We start from the raw sequence: 24,570 nt of genomic DNA on the forward strand, positions 1-24,570 counted from the left end.
CTCCGCCGCGGCGCGTTCACACGAGGTGTCGGCTGGTGATTGGCCTCCTGGGGTTCCCATGTGGGATGCGTGGGTGCGGCGTGCCGGCTTGGGCCGGGCCCGTCGATGCCTTGGTCATCAGATGGGCCGAGACGCTTGAGGTTTCACTTAATTGGGCCTCCGTCCCGTTTCGTCCCGCGTGGCCTGCTGAGTGAGATGGGCTCAAACTGAAGCGGGCTAGAGTATCACCAGCCCACCAGCCAGATCATCTGAGCGCCTCAGGGCCCCGGTCGCGCGGGCCAATATATTCTTTCGACCGGGCCTATTTATCCTTTCGCTCCTGAATGAGTCCATCGGCTACCCGTTGCGGTTTCTGGCTTTACCGCAGGCTCCTCCCCTCCCGCTGCGCGCCCCACGTCGGATCCACCGTTCCCAAGCGCCGCTAAGCAAGCTCGCCGAATCGCGTGCCGGCGGGGGAAGGAATGGACTGGACGAGTTCCGAGCGGCGAAGCGAAACTACCGGAGCGGGAGGTAACCCGGAGCCGGAGCACGGCGCGGGGTGCACGGCACATGGCTTCGTTGCGCGGCCGCGCCCTCCCGTCCGGCCGCCCTGCCCCATGTTTGTGCTTCGCCCGCCCTCGCCCTTCCGCTCCGTCATCCCGCTGTTTCTCTCGCGCGTCCCGGGCCCGGTCCGGATTCCTGTGGCCGGATCGTGTGGGGGCACCGTTGGCTGCAGCTGCCTGAGAGTGAGAGTTCATCACAGATGAGAATGTGATGCAGCAGCTGCTGTGCTGGGACTGACAGGGTCGTACTGCCGTTTGATTTGTTCGTCCCGACTCCCGAACGGGGAAGCGTTTATCCTGTTCCCAATCGGCAACAGAATCCTTTACAATGAACTGCCGAAGCGCGCATGGCCTGCCAACGAATCCGGGCCGGATAGAGCGAAACGAACGGTCAAAAGCGCCGAGCACGCCCGCTGCACACGTAGTCACACGCTCGCACGTACGGCGCACCGGGACCTTGACACCGAAGTCAAGCGAAGTCTAGCCAGATTCGATACTAGAAACGAGAATGCATGGCCGTCCGATCGGTTCTACGGTGGTCGAAGGTTCCAAGAGGGGGAGGTGATAGCGACAGAAAGGTCTTCTCTTTTCTTTTGTTTTGAAGAAACAACAGGAATGGAAGGTCTTTTCTTTTCCGCTCGTGACGTACTGATGTGAGAGGCGCAAGTAATCTCCGATCCACATCTTCCCCGTTGCAAACGACGGACGACGGTGCTTGTTTCTCGTCTCACCACTAGCACCAGCAGCGTGCATGGAAAAAAATGCGCAAAAAGGGAAGAGGGAAAAAAAAAGGGTGCCGCCGTGCGTGGACTTGGATGGAGGAAATGCGTTTCTTCTCACGCTATCCGCTTTCATTTGTGTTGGTCTGATTGGACTCGGAGCGTGTGGAATAACAGGTCTTTCCGGCTATCAGGATAGGATTCGTGCTGTTGCCTTAGACTAAGCGCAGCAGACATAAGCGATGAAGCTTGAAGCATCAGAGATGATGCGGTCAGCTTATTCGCAGTGGGGTCGCAGCCTGTCAGGTTTTCAGCTGGAGTGGCTGCTGGCTTTCCTCGATCTTTTTTACTGCTGCCTGAAGCGATGGCCACCGGGGTAGACTGGCCTCACGCGTTCGCTTGGAGCTGATTTTTTTGGGTTGATGACACCCAACCCAGAGTATTAATGAGGCGATTCTCTATGGAACTATCGCACCATTCTATCTACCTTGATAGCACGACTCAAAGACTAGTGGCAGTGCAAGTAACGTTCTGATTTTTGTCAGCCATAGATCTGTAGCAATGAATTCATAAACTTTATTCAAGAATCAACTTTGCTGTCAAGGTCGTAGGATCGAATCATTCCTGAAATAAAACAAGGCGCTGTCAAGTGGTGCTGTGGTGGGCGCTAGACGTACAGAACCCAAGCCCAAAACGGGCGCTGTCGAGATCCCGGGCGACCAAACAGGGTGCACGGGCAGCAACTTGTTTTTTATTATCGTTTTTTCGTCAGAATTCTGCGGGGCGCGCGACCCTGCGACCGCACCGCCGCCGTCAGAAACAGCAGGGCCCAGGGCACGGCCAGCCCCAGCACCGGGGTTGCCGGTCGCGGAGGCCCCCCGAAAAGCAGAGGCGAGGCGCCGAGGCCCACGGTTTCCGCGGGCCACGGAACGTGCGGCGCATGCCATGCCAAGCTTTATAATCCCGAGCCGCGGGGGCGTGCGGTGCTGGTGCTGCGGTGCGGCCCCCCAACAATTTCCAAAGCCCCAACACCTCTTGATCGCAAAACACACATCTCTCTCTCTCTCTCTCTCTCTCTCTCTCTCTCTCTCTCTCTCTCTCACACACACACACACACACACACGCTCGCTCGCTACTTGCCGTCGGCGTCAGACTGGTCGTTCCGGGCGTGTGCGCGCGGGGGCGGCGGGCGACGACTCGATCGTAAAAATCGTGCCGGTCCTCATGGCCGTGGCGTTCCCGCCGCACATCATGGCGCTGAGCAAGGTGCAGCGGCTGTACGACGCCTGCGACGTCGTGTTCGCGTCGCCGGCGGCGGGGCCGCCCACGCTCGGCGAGATCAGGTGGCTGCAGAAAATCCTCGGTGAGTCACTGATCCCCCACTTATCTTGTTCCTATCTTGCCCGTGTTCGTGTTCGCCGGCAACTTACGGTGCTGGGTTTCCGTGCGTTTGTTAGATGGCGTGGAGACAGCGGACGTCGGGATCGACGACGGCGAGAAGCCGGCGCCGTCGTCGTCGTCGGACGACGAGCTGAGCCCCAAGAGCGACCGGTGCCTCTCGGCGCGGGCGTTCACGCGGATCACCTACGTGCACATCCACCAGTGCGACGATTTCTCGGTACGCGCGTGTTCCGGTTGGGGCGGCGAAATCAGCGGCCAGCGCTGGTGGTTTGTGATGCGTACTGACCATGGGCGCGTTGGTTTTCTTTTCTGGTGGCAGATGGGCGTGTTCTGCTTCCCGGCGGGCGCGACGCTGCCGCTGCACGACCACCCGGAGATGGTGGTGCTGAGCAAGCTCCTCTACGGCTCCGTGCGCGTGCGCTCGTACGACTGGGTCGCCGCGCCGCCGCGCTCCGGCGCAAGAAAATGTGGGCTGGCCAGGGTGGTGGCCGCCGACGAGGTGCGGCGCGCGCCGTGCGAGGCGTCGGTGCTGTTCCCGCGGAGCGGCGGCAACCTGCACGCGTTCACCGCCGTGACGCCGTGCGCGATCCTCGACGTGCTCACGCCGCCCTACTCGGAGGAGCGCCCGTCCACCTACTTCAGCGACGTCCCCATCCCGTCTCTCCCAGGTGCGGTGCTTGCATGGGTGCTCTCACGCGATCGCAAATGCGAAGCATCAAACCAATCGCCCATGGGTGTTCTTGTTTCAGGTTTTGCGTTCTTGGAGGAGACGGATCTGCCCGAGGATTTCAGCGTCGCTGGGGCGCCGTACCTTGGGCCTGAGCTGACGGTCGATATGGATGATTACGATGACGATTACGATGACTACGACGAGTAGCTAGATGCAGATGCTAGCTATAGATAGTAGTTGCGTACACACGCTCTCTGTACATGCCATGTTTGTATACTAGAGAATTTTCATAGTAAAGTTTCACTGCTGGAGTGCTGGTTCGTAGTCTAGCACAGAAGTTTCACACACTGACAACCGTTTAAATCAAGGGGCCTTCTATTACTCAAGCTACTGAAGATTAACCTGGCTTGCATTGAACATGTGAAGTAAAAAGAAATAACAATCTTTCTGCAAAAGTTCATGGACGAAGCCAAGCAAGTCTAGCTAGACCAAGACTACAAACAGAACACATGACGGTCTGATAGATTTACAGCATTCGAAGATTCCAAAAGGGGCAAGTGACAGCAACAGGGGTTTCCGATGGTGAGAGGTGCCGTCGTCTCCACACCTCTTTCCGCTGCGTTCCATGCTTGGTTTGCAGCGTGCTGCTGGGAAAGAAGCGCGGAAATAAATGTTGGCCGTAGTGCGCTTCCGGACTAACGGAGGAAATGCAGTTCTTTGTTCGCGCTTTCCACTCGCCTGGTTAAAACTTGGTGCGTGGAATAACAAGCCCTTTCGGAAATGAGAAGCAGCAGCAGCAAGTAGCCACTAGAATATCTGTTCATCAATGGAAAGTTCATGCCCAAAACGGGCCGTGTCACGATCCCAGGCGACCGAGCAGGCCACACCACAGACGGCAAGCTGTTTTAGTTTTTTTTTTCAGAAACGGTGGTGCCCGCGCCCTCGTCCTGCGAACGCACCGCCGTCAGAAACAGCACGGCTGGCGTCCCCCCGGCGCCAGGGTTGCGGAGGCCCACGGTTTCCGCGGCCCCGCCGGACTGTGCAGCCACCGGCCGCCGCGACGCCGCGCATGCCATGCCACGCCGAGCTTTATGTATCCGCGCGGCGGCGTGCGGTGCGGCCTCCGAATTCCAAGGCCGGACACCTCGCAGGTTCAGAGAGGAAACAAATTCAGGTCCCGTCGGCGTCACCTTCAGACCGGTCACATTCGTGCGTGCGCCGGAGCGTGCGCGGGCGACGATTTAGGGCCTGTTTGATCCACCTCCGAATGGTAAAAGGGCAAATGGCAAATTTTTACTCCTGTCACGTCACATCAGATGTTTGAACGCTAATTAGAAGGATTAAATATAGTTTAATTAAAAAACTAATTACATAGATGAGGACTAAATGACGAGACGAATCTATTAAGCCTAATTAATCCATAATTAGTAAAATTACGGTAGCATTTGTCCTTTTGCACTTTGGGGTGTTTGGATCCAAAAGTGCAAAAGAAATGTAAAAGAGTAAAAGTTTTGCACTTTCTCTTTCTCTTTCCGTTGGATCCAAATAGACCCTTATGTAGCGTGGGCGTTCCGGGCTTCGGGCAGCGGTGAGATGGCCGCGGCGTTTCCGGCTGCACATCATGGCGCTCAGGCTCAGCAAGGTGCAGCGGTTGTGCGACGTGGTCTTTTGGTCGCCGGCGACGACGGCGCCCACGCTCCGGGATGTCAGGGCCTCAGGGGGCTGCGACTTGAGTACTTGACTGACCTGCTGCGTAAGAAAATACCTTGGCATCCTAATTAGTACATTTACGGTTAACTAGATTAGTATGTCGGTTAATCCAGAGTTTGAACATCTGTCGTTATAATCTTACTATTACTAAATTACTAATTGGAGGTTCCTTTTGAAGCCTCCGTAAATCATCTAGGATTCTAGGTGGACACTTAAAAAATAGAAAATTTCTACAAATTCTCGTAAAAATAAGAAATATCCGCTCATCAACCCGACAACTCTAATAATAATAGTCATTGGATCTGTTATCTTTTCTAATAAATTATCCACCTCTGCCATTATGAAAATAGGCTAAAGTAACCTCTAAACATGTATCTAAATTACCCACCTCTACTATTATAGAAAAAATCTAAAGTAACCCTCAAATCTTTATATAAATTACCTACCTATGCCATTATAAAAATAATGCAAATAACCTCCTAAATTTGCATATAAATTACCCAATTATATCATTATTAAAAGTTAAAGTAACCATTGAATCTAAATTTAAATTATATAATTATAACAAAAATATTAAAGTGCACCAATATAAAATTGTAAATTATGATTTCCATCACTATTATTATATTATTTATGTTATTGTTTATATAAAAATACTACCCACGATACGTGTCACCATGTACTGATGTATGATCTTGTACCCCCTTTCATCTATTAAATATTCTAACACATACTTAAAATACATATTTATCATTATCTAGGTGCAATAGATAATTATAATTATTAGCTATAAGTTTTAGTTTTATATTAATTTTAATTAGCTCGTGTAGGAGTACGGGTTGATAGGCTAGTTAAACTAACGGGGATCGGAGGGAGTAACTTTTTCTAAGGAAAAAGAATGATTCCTAGCTTTTTGGTATGTTTGTTTTACCAAGTGAACAAACAAAAATGAACGACTTTATCGAGGAGATTGAACTCCTAAATAGGCTGAATCCGTGATGCTAACATACCCATTACTAAGTTCTATTTCAGAGCACGAGCCCGGTGATCCGGCAAGCAAGGCCTTCAGCTCCTCACCAGAAGTCTCTTGGCCCCAGGGGTGCTGCGACAGCTTCCGGGCTCTGTCAAGCTCTTCTGCAACCTCCCGCATCGATGGCCTCTTCTCGCTCGCCATCTCCAGACACTGCTTCGCCAGCTCCGCCACCTGCTCGATCAGCTCGATGCTCTGCTCGCCCTTTATTTGCTCGTCAAGTATCTCGTCAAGCCTCTTCTCACCCATCGCCAGGAGAAAAAATGCCGAGAGGTTGATCTCCTCCTCGAGTGGCGCCTGGAGGTTCATCGCCTTCCTGCACGTGAGCAGCTCCAGGAGCACGACGCCGAAGCTGTACCCGTCGCTCATGCTCGTCAGCTTGGAGGTCTGCATGTACTCTCCGGGTCGAGGTAGCCGTACGTCCCATGCACGAACGTGACGAACTGGGCCTCGTCCGTCGGGGCCAGCGCCGAGGCCCCGAAGTCCGAGACCTTCACGGCGTGGCTGTCGTCGATCAGGATGTTGGGCGACTTCACGTCGCCGTGGATGATGGGCGGCGAGGCCCAGGAGTGGAGGTAGGCGAGCGCCTCGGCGGTCTCGTGCGCGATCTTCAGGCGCGTCGCGAAGGAGACGCGCGGGGCGCTGTGCTGCCGGCGGCCATGGATGAGCTGGTACAGCGTGCCGTTGTGGATGAACTCGTAGACGAGCATGGGCACCTCCACCTCGAGGCAGCAGCCGTAGAGCCTGACGGCGTTCCGGTGGTTGACCTGCGACAGGATGAGCATCTCCTTGCCGAACTCCTTCTCCTGCCTCTCGCTGACAATCTTGCACTTCTTGATGGCGACCAGCCTCTTGTCCTTCAGAGCTCCCTTGTAGACGGTGCCGTTCCCTCCCTTGCCGAGCACATTCTGCTCGTCGAAATTGCCGGTCGCCTCCTCGAGCTCTTCCTTGGTGAACAACGTGAACGACAGGCCTTGGTTTGACTTCATTTCCTCGAACAGCAGGAGGCCTCCGTGCTGCTTGAAGTACCTCTGTTTCACAGCGGCGAGGCTCCTCTTCTGGTGGATCAAGTACGCACACGACAGGGTGATTACTAGTACAACTAGGCCGATGCTAGTTACCTGCAGCAAGGTCACATCATGAGCATGATCAGACGCAGCTGAGGAAATGAAAAAAAAAGCAATTGAATTCAGGCAATGGAGGGATGGAAGTACCAACTGCCATGCGTACTCCAAGTTGAGATTTCTTGGCCTCGCACGTGCCATTGTAAGCGTTGCCTGTTGTCCTGTCAGGGCAGGAACAGAGGAATCCTCCAGCAGTGTTGACGCAGGTTCCAGGAACAGAGCAGGGGTACTTGAATCTTGTGGCCTCGCATTCATTAACGTCTGCAAACCAAAGGCAATTCACAGGTTAGGTGATGCCTAAAAATGATTTGGAAAAGTCCAGCGATCATCAGAATCTGAAAGGAAATGAAGAACGGACCTTGGCAGCCGTCAGGGACGTAGGGTTTGCCGTCGTAGCCCCGGGAGCAATTGCAGAGATAGCCGGGCCCGTTGCTCGAGTCCACGCAGTCGCTGTTGCCGCCGACGCACATGTACCCCGTCGTGTTCCGCACCGCCTCCGCGCACGTCTCCTTCCCGACCACCCAGTCGAGCACCAGCGGCACCTTCCCTCCGGTGGACTCGACGAAGTCGCCGGTGGTGACGTACGTGGTCTGGAAGCTGAACGCCGCGGCCTGCATGAGCACGGCGTAGCTGCAGCGGCTGAAGCCGGTGATGTTGGAGGTGTTGAACTTGTGCTCGAACAGCGTCTGGTACGTGTTGATCCCCCTGGGGATGGCCGCCTCGCAGCAGCCCATGCCCGAGCACGAGCCGTTCTCCAGCTGCCCCGCGCTGGGGCACGTGGCCATGCACCCGGTCATGTACTCCTTCCCGGTGTTCACGGACCGCACGTACGCGAAGGAGTTGCAGCCGACGACGACGAACCGGTTCTCCTGAACGGAGAGGCGGAACTGCGAGTCGGAGAGGTCGACCCAGGGCTCGGTCTCGTCGTCCATGGACCGGGACGCGCGGTCGTAGCACCAGGGCACGATGCCGTTGCGGATGCGCGCCTGGCCGCGGCGCAGGGAGACGCCGATGACTTCCACCGCCTCGCCACTGAAGGTCTGGTAGGTGCCCGCGCCGGTGAGGTTGCAGGTGAAGCCGAAGGTGATGTCGCCTTCGCCCGTGTCGTGGTAGCAGCCGGGGCCGATGCCGAACGGGTAAGGGATCTCCATGTCGCCGCACCGGCGCTGGCAAGAGGCTGCAGGGTTTGGTGTTGCGGCTGCTGCAGGCCGTGCCGAGAGGAGCACGGCGATGATCAGTGCAAGGAACATCATCTGATCGCGGCTTCCTCTTCTAGCAGAGCAGCTAGCGGTGGGGGTACGCTGCTGGGTTGCCTGATTGCCTCGTGGTTATGCTGGTAGGTTTGCTAGCTCCGTCGTCACCATTGTTTTTCATTTAATTCGCACACGATCGGCAGATCAGACAGGGTCAAAAGAAGAGTACCGGTGTTGCGCCATCTATTACCCTTTAAGGAAACTTTAAACCGTGTTAAAAGAAGGCACCACGTTCGTAGGTCGAGTGGGTTTAGAAATTACCACATTAATTGAAAAAAGAGAAGAATACCACCTTTAGATTTTATGAAGATCTAACGGTCTACACTAGCCTAAAGAGTCCATATCAAATACGACTAAAAATATAGATTTGGAATTAAAAAATAAAATTACCATCGGGAAGAATTTGCCTATAGCAAGATATACCACTTTATAATTTAGTTTTTTTTCCATGTGAAATCTAACGGTTTACACTAGTTTAAAGAGTCCATACGACTAAAAATATAGATTTGAAATTTAAAAAATAAAATTACCACCGGAAAAAATTGCCTATAACAAGATATACCACTTTATAATTTAGTTTCTTTCCATGTGAACGTGTATATTTGGAATTAGTAATAGGAAGAAATACCGTGCGTAGGCACCGTGACCTGCCCGGGCGCCCGCCTGCCGGGGCTGCCTGCCGCCGCGAGGCCCTGCATGCTCGCGTGGTGGAAGCTGAGGCTCGGGACGAGAGGGAAACGATCCAAGAACGAGTGGACGACGACGACGAGGTGCTGGCCGTGGCAACGGCCCATTGCGAAATTCTCTGCATCTGTGCCATCGGCCGATCCGTCGCGACGCACGCGCCTTGGCCACCGTCCCGCTCGGGCAGATCCCAGCAGCCATGGGCATCCTTCGCCGGCGTCCCGGCCGGACGGCCAGAACGACGCGCGGCACGTACGTGTCTGGTGCCACGTACTTCTTCCGGCGAGGTGGAACGGCTCGACGCGACCAACGTGACCGGCCTTGCGCGCTGTAACTCGGTCCATCGTGACAGTGAGCACGCGCGGTGACTGTGCACCGCTGCCGTTGTACCGCATGGGCAGTACTGACAACCAACCTCGACCAGATCGACCCAGCGGATTAACCACTTCACGCGGCCCGTCGCTGATTGCCGTGCGGATCGCCGCGTCCGGGACGATCGAGCACCGGAGTTACTCCGGTGGCCCAGGAGAACTTTAGGATCTATTTTTTTTTAATGACAACTTGTGTATTTTTATTTCTTCAGATCTTAACATGATAGAAATTGAAAGTTTTAACGGTGCAAAAAAAGTCTGGCAAAAGAATCCACCGAAACACTAGACACCTACCGTACCAAAAAGATACGGAGTAGTAGTGAAATAAAAGCCACCGTTGCTCAGCATCAGCAATGGTTGAACCGGTTCCTGACAATTCATGGGTCCCAGAAGAGTCACGTCAGATTAGAGTCGTGATTAAAAAATTACGGAAGCAGACCAACGGATGAGGTATCGGTGCATGCAGAGTAAAGAAACGCTTCCCACCCAATCAACTGCTGCCACCACAGCTCCTGCTCGCACGTGCAACTTTTAATTGGCGATGAATCGACTCTCAAGTATGAGTCGACTTCTTTCTCTCTCCTTCAGGATTCGTATTCTCCAATCGTTGCATCGACTTCTTCAGGTGCCATGTCGGATGAAGCTTCATTCGGTCACTGGAGATGGTCATACCGGTGCAAACTGAATGGCCATGGAATTGACACACATTGCACAGAAATCAAAGACTCAGGACCCCGGAAAGTGCAAACCAAAGAGTGGCAACAGAGTTTACATCCATGGATGGCGATTCAAACGTGGCAGGAGCAAAATTTGAAATCCCGGTGCATTGATGGATGCTTGCTGACAAAATCTATGTGGGGCTGTGCAAACTAAAGCACCGAGGACCCAATCCATCCATACCGGTGAAAATTGACACCCCGAGTGCAGATCAAAGCACTGTGGTGGATGGCATCAGAACTGAGTCGCCGCGTGCCCGAAGTTGCGACGATTCCAAGATGCCACTGTACTCTGCCCAAATGGCCACATCTACGCTGGTACCCAGATAGAGATATGCAGCTGCTGAGAATGTTGAGTTATGTATCATGTCGTTCGTTATCGAAGTGATGTGCAGCTGCTGAGTATGTGTCGGGCACGATGCGATTTGTATCCAGTTCGTCGTTGATGCAAGGCCGACCGGCGCAAGTTGCCGAGCAACATGGATACTAGGGAGTCTAAGAATAAACTTTTTACAGATCATTGTATTCTATATACTCTCTTGTTACAGAGAGTCTAAGAGTATGTTGAGTTATAGTCGTTATCGATGTGAGGGCGATCGATGCGAGGCCGACCGACGCAATATGAATGCTAGGGAGTCTAAGGATAAATTTTTATAAAGCATTATATTCTATACATTATTCTCTTCTTACTGGAACCAAGCTCTTTGAAGCCAATTAAGACTGCCCAACTATCTGACCACATCACCAATAAGTACGGTCGCACACTATGCACCTGTCATATAGGATATATGGTGATGGAGCAGTGGTCGTCAGCTATGTATGATCATTAGCCTCACATCAACCTAGAGTGCAGTGACAGCTTGAAGATGTTTGCAAATTGCATCTTGCGGCAATGGGGATAGGTCAATTGTTATGGTAGATGCTTAGGTGCTGACAATAGTGACGGATGGTTCCATAAGCACAATCTTGAGTGTGCAATAGATAGCTAAAATCTATTTTTGATAATTTGATCAAACATATGTCTAGCCCACGCAATGTGTGTTTTGTTCAATATAAGCAGCAACAAATTGGTTTTCTATCTGTTCCTTTTTTCTTTCTGTGTAAACTTTGTCGTTCTATATAGAGCTGTTGAAGGCGTGTGGCTGCCACATTGGTGAGCGATCAAGGCATAAACTACTAGAGTTCCAAACAAGTTCAACATATCTTCATACTTCTTTTGTTATAGACAAATCTATGTCCACTGTGATAAGGTGAAGGGTAGCGGTGTTCACTGGCATGGTGGGCAACACGTCTCGGAAAGCACAACTTGATGTTGAGATGGCATCTAGACATGGGCACTCAGCGACGGTTGGCAATTGGCATGGTCAGTCCCCGTGCAGGGTGTGGGCGCTATAGGCTGGGTTGATGCCGAGGCGACTAGCTAAGCGTTGTCGATCGAAACTCACCGGCGAGTAACGACAGGCAACACGAGGAGCCGGGAGGCTTCCGGGACGGCTGGCGGGCCCCGGTCCCTCGGTCAACAGCCCAGCGATCTGGCGCACACCCTGGCTTGGAGTCGCTAGGCGTGCCACCTGATCCTATACCTGATCAGGAAGGTGTGATTCGTGAAATTCCTGTAAGAAAAGGTTAGTCCGAGCCGTGATCGGCTCATCACTCCTCCTCGGTATCGGCTGTAAAGAGCCGATTGCATCAATACCGGATCGGACCTTCGGGTCAAATAACGTATGTAAACAATAATGAGATGAAACTTGCTTTATAGATATCGATCTAATCCAATCCACGATAACTAAGCCCTCACTACACGATCGGAACATCCTACACGTGATTGAGCCTAACGAATACGCAAAGCATCAGAACAAACAACCTAAACAGAGACCCTAAAAACAGCTAAAGAGCCGATTCCTAAGGAATCCTCTACCCAGGCTAAGATCCGATACTAACATACTGCCGGAACTTTCAACCCGTTTGCAAGGCCTAATCATGCACATATTGAGCTAAATCTCTAATAAATAGAAACTAGCCATAACAGATCGGATCTATCAACATAAACAAAGCAAGGTGCGACCATTGCATCCATAATCGGGCACAATGATCGCGGAGCGCGCAAGAACAATGAACAGAACATAATCATGATACAAATAAAATAACATTACTCTATGCGTGCTATGATAACTAATGCTACTCGCCATCTATAAGGCTTCAGAACGAGCAGCACATGAAGTAAACAGGCAAGAGCAATGCGCCCCCCATCACGCGAAGCGTGATCAGGGGGCCACATGGCACTTACCCGATGAAAAACCCTGGAACATAGGAGGCGATGCACCGTGAGTTGTTGATGAATAAATCTCCCTTTCTTGTTTATTCGTGGTACATATTTATAGTCCGTAGACTTGCCCTCTTTAACTAACCCTAACCAAACACAACACGAATCCTAACTGCCTAAACCTGAGTTTACACGGCCTTACTGGCCCCAAACACTTGTACGGGAACCGATCTGTAATCGTGCCGAGACCTTCTCCTAGGCCCATCTTGCTCCTTGGCCCACTTCTAGCCCGTCCAGAATATGGCGATAACACTAAGCCATCCAAAAATGCAAATTGAGATCGATATCTAATACAAACGCATGTCTATAGCAAGGTATAGACAGTTCTCGACGAGATGGGATAGCAGGAACCATCCAGGATGCATTCTCAATGATCGTGGTGTAGCTATGTATAACTTGCTTGCACAATAGCAAATTTGTTGACCCTTGGGAAAAGATGCAGCAGTCGTAAAATAATGGGAGCATGTATGGAGCTGCAATTGGAGATTATAGAACAAAGAAAGGAAAGAAGATTTGGCCTCATCAGAACTAGAGGAGGTGCAACCACTACCCATTAAGGTTTGGATTCAAACTTCAAAACTTAATTCCAATGATATATGGTAGAATACTTAAGTCACTCACTTAGATTTTCAATTAAAAAAATCCAAGGATATTGTCACCTGGAACTGTCAAATAAAAAATAAACTACTAGTAAAAAATTTAAAAGTTAAGTATACAAATAATAAAATATGTTTCTTTGAGGTAAGTTAAGTATACAAATAATAAAATATGTTTCTTTGAGGTATTATCTTTGCTCATGATGAATTCATATTCCACGAGAATACATTACAAAATAATTAATATGATGGATAAAATATAGAGATGCGTTGGTCTGGCATATTAGGATAACAGTTACAACGACGCGATTAAACATTTTTTTTACATAAATTTATTTTAAAGTAAAATAAATATTAGCATGAAAAATCTAGCTACCTCCGCTATTTGCGCGGACCATCTTGCTAGTTTGTTCAATGTCAATGGTCCACTGGTCCATATCCATATTAAAGCCATGTTAGGCTGTGCTTCATCCGGCTCCGGCTCCGGCTCCAGCACTGTAGACCACTGTAACGGAGCTAGGAGAAGCCCCAACAAACCAGCTCCTTCCGTCCCTAGGTAAAAATGAGCGAAGAAGGAGCTGTTTTTCTTAATGCTGCCAAAAAGGCTCTAAGCATGACTCCATCTGTGCAGGACTATTGTTGGGGTAGAGTCTTCATTGTTTAAGTCAGCTAGACGCATCCTAGTTTACTTGGCAAACGCGATGCCATGATTAGACATACAGACATAGACAGGTCCAAGGATGAAACGAAGAAATTTCAGGCTGCAGGGTCAGCAGGGAGACTGAGGCGGTCGTCACGAGTTTGCTAACGAGGGGTGGCACCATCGGAAAGCTGAGTGAAGGAATGCGAAAGAGCGAATAATTGAGGTGATATTTTGAGAAACAAGACTCCGCCTCATCCAGTCATCCTGTTGTTCTAGTCACATTTGCCTTTCGGTTCAGGTAGCCAATGAGGCGAGAAGAGAAGGGTTTTGATATTTATTCACGTCAGTACCGGACACTAAATTTTTCATAAAAAGCTGTATAAAAATGCTTTTTATCTGGCACCTCGCACCCGTGATTAATTGTTACTGTATTTATTATTAGGGTTGTCAATTGACACATCATAAGCTTACGAATGGAGAAGTGGAGGAGCCAATTACATGGTCATAGGTTGAAGATAGACGATGGAGGAAGCCCATGTAGATATAGTAGCATCAAGCAGGCATGCTCCCCTAGGTACCCTAGAGCAGGGGCTGAACAAAGGTTGACGCTCACTGGGGCTCGACCAACTCGACTGAAGGAACACTTGTTAAGTCGTGGAGCCAAATTGGAGACTGAGATGGCCGGGTGTTTGGATCCAAGAGCTAAAATTTAGTTGTTCATATTTTGATGCTAATTAAGAGAACTAAATAGAAGCTAATTATAAAATTAATCGTAGAAGGCTAGAGCTATTTCGCGAGATGAATCTATTAATTTATAATTAGTATATGTTTATTGTAGCACCGTATGGGCTAATCACATCTCAGATTAGTTAGGTTTAATAGATTCATCTCGCGAATCAGCCCATGGTTTATGCAATTAGTTTTATTATTAGTCTACGTTTAATATTTATAATTAGCATCTAAACATTTAATGTGACAGGATTACAGTTAGCCCCGCCGGGCCGGATCCGACAGGGCTTATTATCCAAGTAACATGCGAGGATGCAACTTTGATATGGTTGTGGCGTTGACGCGTTGTGCCATGTTTTTTCCCCAAAAACGAAATAGTTTCGCTAGCGCCCCGTACCGTGAAAAGGCGGCCGCACACATCACCGGGCCAGGGGACTGCACACGGGCAGCAGGCCATCAGCGGCACCAGCGCGCATGGTGGTAGGCTGGTACCACTGGAACCCGTACTGTGCATCTGTGCTTGCCAGCGACGCCCGATCGCTCTCGTTGCCTCACGTACAGCTGAGAAACATAAAAAGTCAAAATGACACCATCCTTCTTGAACCAGGGAGCTTCTGAGTCCACTTGTCGTTGTTCGCCAACTGTACCTGTTGGACATTTTCTTCGGTAAGGAAAGCCACTTCCGCCCTTGTTTGAACTCTTGCTGAAAGGTTCATCTATTTTGATTTTTTCCAAATGTACCATCAAAAGGAAATTGATAGGCCGTCAAGGAGCACGTGTCTTTTTTTTTTCTGAACCTTTCCCCAGCACTTTTCCCACTACGTACTGATAGATTGTTTCTGTGGAAATGATGGGAGGTAGCTGCTGTAGGTTGAACCAATTGGTTAGCTGTGTCCACACTGAACAAGTGAGAGGGCAGTTCTTACACAGTTCTTCCAAAGAAAAAAAACAAGTGGGCATGCATTTCTTGTGCACTGTTGCATGATTTGCAATTTGGATCATGTGGCCAACCTCTCTTCTCAAAGTTGTTAGCGGTGAGGATTTGTGGCCAGCCCCCGGAGACTTTAGGCGTAAGACTACACACCGTCGGCAAGTTCACTAAACAGTGACTGCCGCAAACGTTCTCTGGTTCATCGCACATCAAAGGAGAATCCGCATCATACAATCATTGTTCCGCGTTAGAAATTTCCACCACTGCTTAAAACTGGAGCATAGGCATAGCTACCACAAGCGCAAGGCAAAATCCGAGCTGCTACTCATCATGCAAGCAAGGCACAGGAAGATGCTCCTTACACTGATCATCGCCGTGCTCGTGTCGGCATGGCCAGGAGCTGCAACCCCACCGAGACCGAGCGGCGCGGCTCCCTCTTGCCAGCGCCGGTGCGGCGACTTGGCTATCCCTTACCCGTTCGGCATCGGCCGCGGCTGCTACCTCTACACCGGCGAAGGCGACACCACCTTCGGCCTCACCTGCAACCTCACCGCCGACGGCACTTACAAGACCTTCTGCTACGAGGTCCAGGTCATCGGGATCTCCCTGAGCCGTGGCCAGGCGCGCGTCCGCGGCGACATCCGGTCCTGGTGCTACAACCGCTCGTCCATGTCCATGGACGAGAACATCATCTGGTGGAACGACTTCACCGACTCGCAGTTCCGGCTCTCCGACGAGGACAACCGGTTCACCGTCATCGGCTGCAACTCGCTGGCCTACATGGGATCGGCTAATACCGGGTCCAAGGACACGACCGGGTGCATGGCCACGTGCCCGGCCGCCGGCCGGCTGGAGAACGGCTCGTGCTCCGGCATGGGCTGCTGCCAGGCGGCCATCCCCAGGGGGATCAACACGTACGAGGTGCAGTTCGACGACAGGTTCACCACCTCCAGGACCAGGGGGTTCAGCCGCTGCAGCTACGCCGCGCTGGTGGAGGCCGCGGCGTTCGACTTCCGGACCACGTACGTCACCGCCGACGACTTCATGGAGTCCACCGGAGGGAAGGTGCCGCTGGTGCTCGACTGGGTGGTCGGGAAGGAGACGTGCAGGGAGGCGGCGAGGAACACGACAGCGTATATGTGCGTCAGCAGCAACAGCGAGTGTGTCGATTCCAGGAACGGGCCTGGCTATCTCTGCAACTGCTCGAGAGGGTACGGCGGCAACCCCTACATCCATGACGGCTGCCGAGGTGTGTTCTTCAATTCCTTGGAGTTTCTGAAGGCTGGACTTCATCGATTATTTTTTATTCTGAATTGTTACTTGTTGATGCGTACCCTGCGATGCTCTGTTGCTAGATTTACCTATTTGGAGATTCTGAATTTCTGGAGTCCAGCCTTGGAGTCATGTCTTTTTTGTACTTCTATTATTGTTGGGGATTCTGAATTCTGATAAGAGGATTCTGAAGGCTAGATTATTGTTATTACTTGTTAATGCATACCCTGCGATGTTATGTTGCTAGATTTACCTGCAGGAGTTGAACGACTTGCTTGTCCTTTGGTTTGCAGAAGTTAACGAATGTGCCACAAACCCCTGCTCTGTTACTGGAACCTGTGTCAACACTCCTGGAGGTTTCGTGTGTTCTTGCCCTGACAAGACAAGAGGCAACGCTTACAGTGGCACATGCGAGGCTCAAAGTTCTCAACTTGGTGTGCACTTGACAGTTGGTACGTTACCGTCCACGCCCACTATGCTTGTTCATTTCCTCAACGAGCTTTTTACCGTTCTTGAAAAGTTGACCAACAATTATAATGTAAGAGGATTAAAAGTTGACACCTTAGGTACTGAATTTTACTCCCTCCAGTCAGAATTTGACCTACAACTAGTTGCTCCTTACTGTCTGAAATGTCAACTACAGAATGAACTATATGTGACTAGAGGTAGTAATAACTTGGTTTACCAAATTCAAGCTATAATTTGACATCAGCTCCTATGAGGAGAAGTAGAGTTTCCTGTAATTTATACCTTGTTGCAGGTATTAGCATTGGCCTGGTTGTACTAGTAGTAAGCATGTCTTGTGTTTACATGATCCACCAAAAGAGGAGCCTTGCCTCAGTGAAACAGAGGTACTTCAGGCAGCACGGGGGCCTCTTGTTGTTCGAGGAAATGAAGTCAAAGCAAGGGCTGTCCTTCACATTGTTCACCAAGGAAGAGCTCGAAGAGGCGACCGACAAATTCGATGAGCGACATGTGCTTGGCAAAGGAGGGAACGGCACCGTCTACAAGGGAGCTCTGAAAGACAAAAGACTAGTTGCAATAAAGAAGTGCAAGGTGATCAACGAGAGGCAGGAGAAGGAGTTTGGGAAGGAGATGCTCATCTTGTCCCAGGTCAACCACAGGAACGTTGTGAGGCTATACGGATGTTGCCTCGAGGTGGAAGTCCCGATGCTCGTCTACCAATTCATCCCAAACGGCACGCTGTACCAGCTTATCCATGGTCGGCCCCATGGGACACGCATTTCCTTGGCGACGCGCCTGAAGATCGCACACGAGACCGCGGAAGCCCTCGCGTACCTGCATTCCTGGGCTTCACCCCCAATCATCCACGGAGATGTGAAGTCACCCAACATACTAATCGATGAGGATTACACCGCAAAAGTTGCAGATTTTGGAGCTTCGACATTGGCTCCAACAGATGAAGCTCAGTTTGTCACATTTGTCCAAGGCACTTATGGTTACCTCGACCCAGAATATATGCAGACCAGCAAACTGACGAGTAAGAGTGACGTGTACAGCTTCGGCGTTGTTCTGCTAGAGCTGCTTACATGCAGGAAGGCGATGAACCTTCAGGCACTTGAGGAGTAGAAGAATCTATCATCACATTTCCTCCTGGCCGTGAGCGAGAACAGGCTTGGTGAGATACTGGACGAACAGATAAACGGTGAACAGAGTGTCGAGCTGATCGAGCAGGTGGCGGAGCTAGCCAAGGAGTGTCTGGAGATGGCTAGCGACAGGAGGCCCTCTATGCGGGAGGTTGCAGAAGAGCTTGATAGAGTAAGGAAACTGTTGCAGCATCCTTGGGGTCAGCAGACCCCTGACGAGGAGAGAAAGGCCTTGCTTGTTGGATCACCAATCACGCGCCCTGAAATAGAACTCAGTAATGGGTATGTTAGCCTCACTGATTCAGCCTACTTGGGAGTTCGATCCCCACGGTGAAGCCATTTTATCAAGCTATTCTATTTTATCTACCTCGATGGGACGACTCAAAGAGCAGTCGTAACAATATACTATATCCGTCCCAAATTATAATTTATTTTGACTTTTCTAAATATATATATATATATTTAGTATGCATCTAGATGTACACTTTGTCTATAGCAAAAGATATATATTAAAAAATCGAAACGAATTATAATTTAAGGCAGAGGGAGTAATATTTTTTTTCTTATCATAGCCCATAGTACTTAATTCATAAACTTTGCTTTAAAGAATCAATATAATTTGTTAACTTTGCTGTCAAGGTCGTAGTACTGAATCTTTCCTGAAATAAAACAACGCACTTGCATCAAGTGGCGCTAGAAGTGCAAAAACTAAGCCCAAAACGGACGCTGTCGAGATACTAAGCGACTAAACAGGGTGCACGGCCAGCAAATTTTTTTTATTTATCGTTTTTTTGTCAGAATTCTGCGGTGCATGCGATCCTGCGACCACCACCGCCGTCAGAAACAGCAGGGCACGGCCATCCCAAGCACCGGGGTTGCCGGTCGCGGAGGCCGGGACGGCGCGGATGCCCCTGGAAAAGCAGAGGCGAGGCGCCGAGGCCCACGGTTTCCGCGGCCACCCGCGGCGCACCATGCCAAGCTTTATAATTCCGAGCCGAGGGGGCGTGCGGTGCCCGGTGCGTTCCCCCGAATTCATGAGCCCCGACACGCAAGAGCACATCACACCCTCTGTGTCACTCACTCGCGACCTCGTCGCGCCGCCGGCGTCAGGCTGGTCGTTCCGGGCGTGCGCGCGGGGGCGGCGGGCGGGCGACGACTGGATCGTTAAAATCGTGCCGGTCCTCATGGCCGTGGCGTTCCCGCCGCACATCATGGCGCTGAGCAAGGTGCAGCGGCTGTACGACGCCTGCGACGTCGTGTTCGCGTCGCCGGCGGCGGGGCCGCCCACGCTCGGCGAGATCAGGTGGCTCCAGAAAATTCTCGGTGAGCTGAGCCCCCCGTGACGCCTCCGTTTATCTTGTTCGTATCCTGCGAGTGTTCGTGTTCGCCGCCTCGCCGGCAACTTACGGTGCTGGGTTTCCGTGCGTTTATTAGATGGCGTGGAGGCTGCGGACGTCGGGATCGACGACGGCGAGAAGCCGTCGTCGTCGGACGACGAGCTGAGCCCCAAGAGCGGCCGGTTCCTGTCGGCGCGGGCGTTCACGCGGATCACCTACGTGCACATACACCAGTGCGACGATTTCTCGGTACGCGCGTGTTCCGGTTGGGGCGGCGAAATCAGCGGCCAGCGCTGGTGGTTTGGGCCGGGTTGTGTTGGCCGCGTACTGACCATGGGCGCCTGTTGGTTTCCTGGTGGCAGATGGGCGTGTTCTGCTTCCCGGCGGGCGCGACGCTGCCGCTGCACGACCACCCGGAGATGGTGGTGCTGAGCAAGCTCCTGTACGGCTCCGTGCGCGTGCGCTCGTACGACTGGGTCGCCGCGCCGCCGCGCTCCGCCGCAAGAAAATGTGGGCTGGCCAGGGTGGTGGCCGCCGACGAGGTGCGGCGCGCGCCGTGCGAGGCGTCGGTGCTGTTCCCGCAGAGCGGCGGCAACCTGCACGCGTTCACCGCCGTGACGCCGTGCGCGATCCTCGACGTGCTCACGCCGCCCTACTCGGAGGAAAGCCCGTCCACCTACTTCAGCGACGTCCCCATCCCGTCTCTCCCAGGTACGCTGCTTCCATGGAAAGCATCCAATCAATCAACCAGGCATTGGAAACTCTACACCTAGCCTCCTACTTTCTGACACGGCGCGCCTTGTGGTGTTCTTGTTTCAGGCTTTGCGTTCTTGGAGGAGACGGATCTGCCCGAGGATTTCAGCGTCGCTGGGGCGCCGTACCTCGGGCCTGAGCTGACGGTCGATATGGATGATGACGATGACGACTACGATGACTACGACGAGTAGCTTGATCCAGATGCTAGCTATAGATAGTTGCGTACACACGCTCTCTGTACATACCACCAGTGTACAAGTTCTTCGGCCCCTGTGTGTATACTAGAAAGAGTTTTCAGAGTAAAGCTTCCCTGCTGGTTCGTAGTCGAACACAGAAGTTTCAAATACTGACAACCGTGTAAATTTAAGTGGCGTGCTATTTACTCAACCCACTGAAGATTAACCTTACTTGACCATGTGAAGTAGAAAAAATAACAATCATTCTGCAAAAGTTCATGGACGAAGCCAAGCAAGTCTAGCTAGGCCAAGACTGCAAACAGAACGCATGACGACGGTCTGACCGATTTTACAGCGCTCGAAGATTCCAAAAGGGGCAAGTGACAGTAGCAAAAGGTCTTCCCTATGGTGAGAGGTGCCATCGTCTCCACATCCCTTTCCGCTTTCCATGCTTGGTTTGCAGCTGAATTACCACTAGCATGGTAGCACCGTGCTGGTTGGGAAGAAACGCAGAAAAACTTTTTCTGAAAAAGTGTGCTCTGGACTCACGGAGGAAATGCAGTTCTTGGTGCAGCAGGTCCCTTCGCTTCTGCGGACAGGATTCGCGCCTCCCGTTTATATAGAACAAACACAAGGGACCAAAGCGATCGAGCTCAATCAAGCATTAAACTAGTGCGGCCAGCTTGATTTGGAGTGGGTTGTATCGTGTTTATTTTTTTTGAGGGATTGTAACGTGTTTAGACACTGCAGTTAACGTACTACTCGGGTTGTCTGAGCCTGAAAAAAGTCCAAACCAAAACTTTTGGCTGGACGGCCTCCCGTATTTATCCAGCACTTGCGCAACGATTGTATACGCACAAATCAACAACGATAGCAACGTCCTGATTTTAGTAACTACAAACTTTGCTGCCATTTGCTCAAAAAGAAAACTTTGCTGCCATGCATCAAAACCTCACCGGAAATGAGAAGAGGCAACAGCAAGTGGCCACTAGAATATCTGTTCATCAATGGAAAGTGGGCAGCACAAGTACAGACACCATGGCCGAAACGGGCCGTGTCACAATCTTAGTCGACTAGGGATGTAAGTGGGTACTGAATGGTATTTTATGGATCAATTAAATAATTACGATAGCATACCATCCTAGTTTATTTCTTCTCCTTAATTAATTACGCATAATATCATCCTAATTTATTCTATTAAAATTTTGAATCGATCCAATAATCTAAAATAAATATAACTTGCATCCCTGCAGCGACCGAGCAGGCCACACCACAGGCAGCAAGTTGTTCTAGTTTTTGCGAGAAACGGTGGTGCCCGCGACCGCGATCCTGCAATCGCTCCGCCGTCAGAAACAGCACGGCTCTGGTTTTATCCCTGCCCAGCTCGTGCCGCCAGGGTTGCGGAGGCTGGACGGCAAAAGTGGAAAGCCCCTGCCTGGAAAAGGTCTCGGGGCCCACGGTTTCCACGGCCCCGTTCCCGCCGGCCGCCGCACATCGTTGGACGGCGGCCTCCTTACCGGTGGCGGCTCAATTCTGACTGAATGAACATGATCAGACGATGCTGATAAAATAGGGTGCATTTTGAGATATCTTGGGAGCATCTACAGCTCCGCATCTCATTCACTTCAGAGTTCAGAATTACATGTAGTACTACTCATCGTTGCCATGTGGGTTCAGAATTCTATGCGGATTTTGGGGATTGTGTCCTGTTCCCCATAGCCCAAAGGCCTACTCCAAACTATGTTTGCAGCTTGCAGGCATGAGATTTTAGCGATGCCAAGAAAAGACCATGTGAAGCTAAACAAGCCTATCCTTTTTTTCCTAAAAAAAAGGAGATCCTAAATGTCGATTCATCAGTCGATTACTCGATTTTTAGGTGTCGGATTTCTCTTTTATCCAGCCTAAGGAGCATGCACCCAAGGCCCATACGAGTGAATACGGCCCAGACTCTACGCCTTGATTTCCCTGCAGTGAAATTTTGGACCAATGGCCGCTGCATCCAAGCAAACGGGGCCTCGACAAAACCTTTTTCAAATTGTTTTATATTTTATGCTGTCACCAGGGATACTGTAGTCTTTCGTGTCCTGTTTGTCGGGTCCCCAGATGTAATTTTGCTTGACCCACAAGGAAATCTTGAACAGTTTTTTCTTTCAATTACCGGGTGTACCTTTTTTCTGCATGATTCTGTTACTTTTTTGGGTGACGCATGCCCATCTTTATCATTTGATTTCCCCTCCGATGTTTCGTTAATAATCGACTGATTTTTAGCCTGACCTCACTCACTCAAATTTGTTCAGCTAACAACTGTCCACGTGGCACCATTCCATTGGCTCCAAAAATCAAGCGATATAAAAATACTCGATTGTTGTGTAGTCACTTCCAAAAAAAAGAAAAGCTAAACGAAGGTGCGTTGAACAGATGCAGCGGGCCTAAAAAAGTTTCAGTGAAGCCTACAGAGGCCCAGTCAAGGCCCAGAAAAATGAAGTCCGGTGATGCTTGGATAAAAAAAAAATCTTTTTTTAAGAACGACAATTCTATCATCAGTCGGATGTTTTGTTCTATTTTCGCTCGTGTTTACTACGGATGCACTTGATCGGAGATTTGTGCAGCTTGGTGGAAATTGGCACGCCTTCTGTTGTTTGGTGGGTTGGTTTGCGTGTTGTTGCGTCGGCCTAGTTTCGTTCCATCCGTCTCGTGTGTTCTGATCCGGTTGCTTTTGCTCTCGACAGCGACTAGGGGGAGGGTATAATTAACAGAAATCACCAACTACTGTGCTTAAAAAGATCAATACAAACAAAATTATTCCAAATGGTGGGCCAAAAAACATAGACCGTTTCAATATTTTTGATAGTTGTTTATTTCGTCATTTGGTAGTAGCCCCAAAATATCAGCCTTAGTCAAAACAGCATCTATTATAACCACTAGATAAGATTGTTGCTCTGAACAATAAATAGTTATTTTTTTCAATCGTGTTTCATGAGCTGCGATTTAAAGTTCAGTTGGAGAAAATAGACGGTTTCTTAACTTGTCTGTTAGAGTGTGTTTTGCAGATATTTGATCTTTTGCTCGCCGGAATTTTGATGATTGACTAAAATATTGTTTTTTTCCAACTTATTCGCTGAAGTTTCCTGCTATATGTATACGTGTAAGATTTGGATAATAGTTAACATCATAAAGATTAGTCCAGTACGATAATATTTAGAGGAGAGACAATGTATAACGTGATTTATTTAGCTAAATAAAGCATATTTCAAAAACAATCAACTAATTATATCATTCATCTATAATATTAAAAAGAAAAGATAGCAATATATTAAAGCAGGAAGACAGGAAAGAGAAAAGAACATGTCACGGCTAGCTGACTGATGCCTGTTGAACATTCACATCTCACCCCTCTCTCTGTTTAGGTTAGAGAAGCTGGAGGCTCGTGAGTTATTCAAATTTGGCTTGCTCAAGCTCAGCTATACTAGAAATCAAGTTGATCTCAAGCCTAATCTGAAATTCGCGAGTTCCAACGAACCGAGGTCGAGCTATTGGATCAAATTCGAGTATTTCTAGAGTTTACGAGTTCCAACGATCCGCTATTTGATATTCGATGAAGTTCGAGTATTTCTATTCGAGTGGTGTGTGCATGCACCCTTGTTACCTCAGTTAATTTTTCAATCATCCAAAATTAAAACAATATAGCTGGAGGTTGAAGATCATGAACGCCCACTAGCTAAGAAGCTATTGTGTCTCATAAACTAAAAAAATTATAAAACGGTAAGGCAAAATTTACGGATATACTTCTCTTTTCATTTTTTTTCATTTATTGAATTAAATCCCCTATTATATTTATCTCTCCCTCATCCCATCATCAATTCTGTTTCCTTTTACTCTGCTGTCGAGCCGCTCTGAGTCTATTCGAGTCGAGCTCGAATCTTGGCGAGGTTTTATCGCGAACCGAGTTCGAGCTTTTTTTTAAAAAAAAATAAACGAGT

The 24,570-nt window shown here is 50.0% G+C and overlaps 1 protein-coding gene and 2 pseudogenes across 2 annotated transcripts; 2 read left to right on the forward strand and 1 right to left on the reverse strand.

Annotated features, from left to right (window-relative positions):
• Window positions 1-2,442: 2,442 nt before the first annotated feature.
• LOC112898476 (plant cysteine oxidase 4-like) lies at window positions 2,443-3,646 on the forward strand. 2 transcript variants are annotated; one of them, XM_025966807.1, is made up of 4 exons: window positions 2,443-2,624; window positions 2,719-2,879; window positions 2,982-3,330; window positions 3,412-3,646. In XM_025966807.1, exons 1-4 carry the CDS (start codon window positions 2,486-2,488, stop codon window positions 3,537-3,539), a joined length of 777 nt encoding a protein of 258 aa, XP_025822592.1. In that variant the 5' UTR covers window positions 2,443-2,485; the 3' UTR covers window positions 3,540-3,646. The 2 variants fall into 2 exon arrangements, with proteins under 2 accessions (XP_025822592.1, XP_025822591.1); XM_025966806.1 differs by having other exon boundaries at window positions 2,982-3,646.
• Window positions 3,647-5,982: 2,336 nt separating this feature from the next.
• Window positions 5,983-8,596, reverse strand: LOC112896367 (annotated as a pseudogene).
• A 6,778-nt stretch (window positions 8,597-15,374) lies between these two features.
• Window positions 15,375-18,803, forward strand: LOC112897506 (annotated as a pseudogene).
• The last annotated feature ends 5,767 nt before the right edge of the window (window positions 18,804-24,570 follow it).

This window comes from Panicum hallii, chromosome 6 (genome assembly GCF_002211085.1).
Source record: "Panicum hallii strain FIL2 chromosome 6, PHallii_v3.1, whole genome shotgun sequence".
NCBI lineage: Eukaryota > Viridiplantae > Streptophyta > Magnoliopsida > Poales > Poaceae > Panicum > Panicum hallii.